The following is a 5,793-nucleotide window of genomic DNA, read 5'->3' on the forward strand; positions in this document are numbered from 1 at the left end:
TCTCCCTGCACACAATTTTTTCCCACTTCAGTCCACCTACTGTCAAGAACATCTGCTTAAAACAGATCTATTCATGTTACCTATCTATTGCTCACTGTAACCTCTTTCACACAGGGCTGCTTGTGAGGATTAAATGAGTTAATCCATGCAGGAAGCTTAGAACAAAACCTCATACACACTCTACCAAATATGTTCAAACTCCACTGCCGAACCTCACGTAAAGCTACCCATGACCTACCCTTACTCTACCTTACTGTCCCATCCCACCACACACTTTTTTTTGTATGCCTCTTGACAATTCCTGCATGTTCCCATTGGGTGGCTCCTTCACTAGGACTGCCTTACAACCCAAGCTTCTGCTAGTCATCTGTGAAGATTCACTGCTGGCCACTTTCTTTCTGGAACCTTCCCAACTCTACCATGCTCCCTTTTTCACACCCTATGCAACAAATCTGCACCTCTCTTGGAGCATTTTTCACAGTGTGGTTTGTAGAATATTTCCAGGCGCCCCAATGCCCAGTGGCACTGCACTCTCCACCCCCTGCAGCTGCATGTGGCTGCTGGACCTAATTTGGTTAGTGTTCAAATGTCCACTCTTCCTCCCTGAGGTCCCTGAGGGGGACTTCAACCTAGGGAGATTGTTTCTTAATCCCTACTGTCAACTCAGGTACTTAAGGCAGTGCTTAGCGTTATGCTGAAGGAATGTTTAATTAGATGATTTAATTTTGTGATGTGAAACTTGGAAGTGAAATTCTTTTTGTTCATTTAAATGTTTCAGAGATGTTAATATCCAATTAGCTTTTGTTCTGTTTCCCAAACCTTTGGTTTTTTTGAAAACTAACAACTTAAATAATAATTTATATTTCTATGTACTGGATATAACTCAGTATTTACAGGAACTTTTTGGACAAACCTGTTAATTCAACTAGTCATTCCTCAGTTTAGTAATACCAGATTTTCTTTTTTTTTGAGACAGAGTCTCGCTCTGGCGTCCAGGCTGGAGTGCAGTGGTGTGATCTTGGCTCACTGCAACCTCTGCCTCCTAGGTTCAAGCAATTCTCTGCCTCAGCCTCCCAAGTAGCTGGGATTACAGACGCACGCCACCACTACCAGCTAATTTTTGTATTTTTAGTAGAGACGGGGTTTCACCATCTTGGTTAGGCTGGTCTTGAATTCCTGACCTCGTGATCCACCTGCCTCGGCCTCCCAAAGTGTTGAGATTACAGGCGTGAGCCACTGTGCCTGGCCGCAGATTTTCTTAAAGTTAAGGTTAAGGGCATGTCTGAATTGTTATTTGCATTTTCCTTGGTCTAGCTTTCTTGTTTTTGCCTTTATATTTTTCCTTTTTTTTTCTTCTGAGATGGGGTTTTGCCATGTTGCCCAGGCTACTCTCAACCTGAGCTCAAGCAATTGGCCAGCCTCAGCCCCTCAAAGTGCTGCGATTAGACATGAGCTACCACACCTGGCCTTATACTTTTCCTTTAATTTGCTATTGTAAAAAACGGTTGTGTCTTAAAAAAAAAAATCAGACGAGTACCTTGAACCTTCTGGAGGAAAGTTCTTAGGATATTCCAATAAATTAACCACATTCTTTATGTTACTCATATTGTACTCCCTCTGAATTGTACACCAAGAAAGCTAAGTTTTAGATTATAATGACTTTCATCTTCTACTGCTAACACCAAAATTTGGCTAGTTTGTTTTTATTTTTTACCTCCATAGATCCATGTTCTCCAGTAGCAAAGGGTAAAAGGCTTTCATAGAGTTTTGTGAATGCATCCAATCCAGTCTCTATGATCTCTGCTTCTATGCTGGGATCCAAAGGCTCAGTCTCTGTGAAATCCAGTTCCCACACTGTGTCAACCCATTCTAGGGGAAAATGCAATGAAATTTGTAAGTACTCCGTAACAAGTGAAAAAACTAATCACTTTAGATTCCAGGTATGTTCAAGAGGAAAAAAGTTTATTAGTCACAGTTCACATTTAACTGGTTTTAATAATATAGGTGTAGCATAACAAAAGAAAACCAGAAAAGGTTAAGAGAATCTTAAATCACAACTGACACTAGCTATTAAGCTAATCATCTTCTAAGAATATAAAGAAGGAAACACTTTTAAGAGTTTTGGGAAAGGACACTTCAAAACATTTAGTGATCAGGCTTTCCCATTTGTTCAATCTAGAGAAGAAACAGAGGTTAATCAGATTGCCCAAGATGTTCCTTTGTGAAAATATCATAACCAAGTTAATAAGTGGAAATAAAATATATAGCACTTTATTGGGCCCTTGGACAATAATGTAGCATTTAAAAAACAGACATAATTTCCCCAGGAAGTTTAAAATAGATGAGGCAAGCCAGATTCAGACTCACAGAAATCCTTGGTGACTTTAAAATACACTGATTGAAAGAATGTACATTGAGAGAAGGGATATTAAGACGGCATGCTGGCTGGATTCCTTATCAATCTCTCTTAACTCTAAATCTTCCCATTCTTTTCTTTTTTTTTTTTTGGATAAACATTTTTTTTTTTTTAACTTATACTTTAAGTTCTTGGGTACAGGTGCACAACATGCAGGTTTGTTACATAGGTATACACGTACCATGGTGGTTTGCTGTACCCACCAACCCATCATCTACATTAGTTATCTCTCCTAATGGTATCCCTCCCCTATCCATCCACCCCTCCTTCCCATTCTTTTCTAATAAAGTATATTTCTTCGGTGTTTTCATTGTTATTTTCCCAAACTAAAATTAGGACTAGATGGAAATGTGGACATCTCAAATTATTAATCAGGTGTTCCTTCAAATTAGCATTAAAAGTATTTGCTCACTGCTGATTTAGAGAAGTTGGGCAAGGTATAAATAAAGAAAAAACAGAGATGGGAGCATTACAACGCTCTCAGCAAATGAAAATAAAAGGCCTTACACTCAACTAGATCCATCCTTAGAATACAATCTGCTCATCACCTTTTGTCACTTGAACTTGACCCTGGAGGAGGGAGTCTCTGTACCCTAAGTGGCTGTGCACAGCATTCCTTCCAAAGACATGCAATATGCTGCCTGAAAGAAGATCTGAAAAACACAATTGTATCTTTCTAAATTTCCAATAATGTTTTAAAGGTCATTATAGACCACAGCAAAAGTTATCTCACTCCTTTTAGTTTTGCTTATAATCATTCCCTACTGTAAATACCATCAAATCTAATTTGGATGGCAGTAACTGGCCCTGTTATCTACCACTTGGTCACAGAAGTCTTCAGTGTTGATTGCTGAGAGTACAGGAGACACTGAGTTAGATTTTTTTTCCTCAATATCTTTACACTATTCAAATCCCTCACTACCTATTTTCTCAGTTGTCGAATGCAGGTAACTTCTGCTCTACTTCACTTAGGATGGAAGAAAAGGAAGAAATACATCACTTATTTACTCAACAAACACTTTGAGAAAATACTAGGGAAGCCACTTACACTTCTAGGGATACAAAGATGAATACTAGAGGGTTCTTGTCCACAAAGATCTCAACATTTCACACTTAGGATACCAAAAAAAGCAGCCCATGATAGAAAAGAGAGCACTGAATTTTGAGTCAGAACAAGGCAAATATCCTGACTTGATCACTTACACGTAATTAGTCTCTCCTTCATCATTGGAAATACAAGATTTTTGTGAAAGACAATGTGTATAAAGGCCCTAACAATGTGCTAACCACATAAAAAGCAGTCAATAGATGATGTTTATTATTTTTGCAATGGATGAGTGTTAAAATAATAGATATGTAAAATGTAAAACGCTACAGAGCTTAATAGGGAATATTACTGGAGGAGGAGGAAGAGGCAGAGGAATAAGATGATTCTTCAATTGGACCTGAAAGAGTTTTGCCAGGCAAATAAATGCAGAAAAGTGCACCCCAGCAGGCACAGTGTAACAAAGCACAAAGGGAAAGAAATTAAAGTGTTTTGAAATGAACAAAATTGTTATAACACAGTTTGCTCGTGGGTATTAGTATCTATTCAGCAGTTATTATGTAGCAGGTACAAAATTTATCTTTACAAAAACCTCTGTGGGGTAGATATTGCACTCCTCATTTGACAAATCAGAAAACAGGGGTTTAGCAAGAAGTAACTTGCACGGTAATACATGGATGCTATGGGGTACAGCCAAGGGAGCAATCCCAGTGTGTCTGACTCCAAAGATTATACTCTTGAAAAATCAAACTGGAGAGAATGGCAAAGACTTATAAAGTATGCCAAGGATCTGGTCATTTATTTAGGAAACAAAGGGGAAACATTAAAGGTGTACAGGCTTGACACATTCAAAGCTGTGTTTTCAAAAGTCGGTCTGCAAAAGTGTGGGGGATGGGCTGGCACAGTTAACATCAGAAAGCAGCTAAAATACTCCTGCAATTGCTCGAGGCTGACTATGATGAAGGCAGTAGCACCAGGAATGGAGCGGGTCGGCCCTGAGACACCTCGGAGGCAGGACAGTGGTGGCAGGCATGAAAGGGGAAGCAGAAATGCCATGACTCCTGGGTTGGTGGCTTGGATAGTGCCATTAGCAGGCTTTGGGAATCCCATTTTCACTCATGTGACGTGTGATGATGTCTGCATGTGAGACATCCAGTTGAACCTATGAACATGAAGTTCAAGAAATAAGTCTGGCCGAAGAAAAAGATTTGCAATTTAAAACCATCTGAATAGGTAAGAATAGATAGGTGCACGAAGAGGTGCACAGGAAGAAGGGGAAGGCCGAGAAAACAGATGCACAAACGCTAGAAGAGACTGGCCAACATTCGCTTATTCTAAGGGTGGCCTGGCCGGCTTGAACCCCCACGGGAAACCTGGCTGGCCGCAATCCTGGCGTGGCACGGCCCTGGGCACCCCAGGCACCGCCGACAGCCGGGCGCCCCCACCCCGCCCCCACCCGCACCACGGCCCGGGCTTAGGCGTCGTCGGGGACGCAAAGGACCCCCGCCCTGGCCCCAGGGCCTCGCGGCTGCGTCTGCTCACCGAGTCTAAGATCCAGCGGACACCACGGCTGCAGGCCGCTACCAAGGCCCCGCAGCGCCACCATGATCCCCAGGCCACCGGCTCGCCGCCGCCGTGCTCAACTTTCAAAGCTCGCTCCCGCGCGCGCGCCGAGTCGTTCCTGCGGACCAATCACAACGTACAGAATTTCCCACCGGCCAATCACCGCACCCAGCCGTTTCCATTCGCTCAACCAATCACCTGCGTCGTCCGCCGCACGCTCAGAGAACTGGGCGGGCCGAAAAGTGGAAGCCAAACAAGGCTCCTGCGGGTGACTTTTCCGCTAATTCGTTCAAGGAGCCAGGGCCTGAGTTGAACCCTAACAGCGTTTTTCCCGCTTCGTTTTTCTTCAGTGGGGGAATCTAAAGGGTATCCGAGACAGGGTACTTCCGGTGGTAACTGTCACCTTTGCCCTCGTCAGGCGACATTTCGCGTGCGTGTCAAAGGGCTGCCTTTCCCGTCAGACAGCACTGGAACCGCGTAATATCCGAATGTGAAAGGCAGCCCAACGTGTATCGAGCTAAAGCAGTAAGGGAAAGTAGCCGCAAGCACTCCGAGAAGACGACTGCAGTTCTGTGGACTGCGGGCACGCGTGGGCCCAGAGCCTGTCCCAGCGAAGTAGCAGCTGCCATGCCGACGGCGGGAGCGCCGGCCGCGCTCTCCCTGCGCCTGCGCAGCGAGCTGTCCTCCTGGAGGCCGGGAGGCCCAGGAGCGGAGATAGGGGGTGCGCATGCGCGCCGCTGCTCCAGCGCATCCGGGCTGGAGCTCGCCC

General features: G+C 43.9%; 1 protein-coding gene across 6 annotated transcripts in view; it reads right to left on the reverse strand.

Moving 5' to 3' along the window:
* Positions 1-5,109, reverse strand: part of NCAPD3 (non-SMC condensin II complex subunit D3) — a 69,966-nt gene extending 64,857 nt beyond the window's left edge. For 4 of the 6 annotated variants that reach the window (XR_012423942.1, XR_012423941.1, XM_065529267.2 and 1 more), the window contains exons 1-3: positions 5,004-5,109; positions 2,965-3,069; positions 1,715-1,869 (exon numbers count right to left, since the gene is read on the reverse strand). Coding sequence is in view for 3 of the 6 variants with exons in the window: in XM_065529267.2 (XP_065385339.1) it covers positions 1,715-1,869; positions 2,965-3,069; positions 5,004-5,067 (324 nt within the window). In the remaining 3 variants the exon portion in view is untranslated. The remainder of the gene's footprint in view (positions 1-1,714; positions 1,870-2,964; positions 3,070-5,003) is intronic. The other 2 variants (XM_065529268.2, XM_045370737.3) reach the window with 1 other exon arrangement.
* Positions 5,110-5,793: the final 684 nt, after the last annotated feature.

Source organism: Macaca fascicularis, chromosome 14, assembly GCF_037993035.2.
Source record: "Macaca fascicularis isolate 582-1 chromosome 14, T2T-MFA8v1.1".
Lineage (NCBI taxonomy): Eukaryota > Metazoa > Chordata > Mammalia > Primates > Cercopithecidae > Macaca > Macaca fascicularis.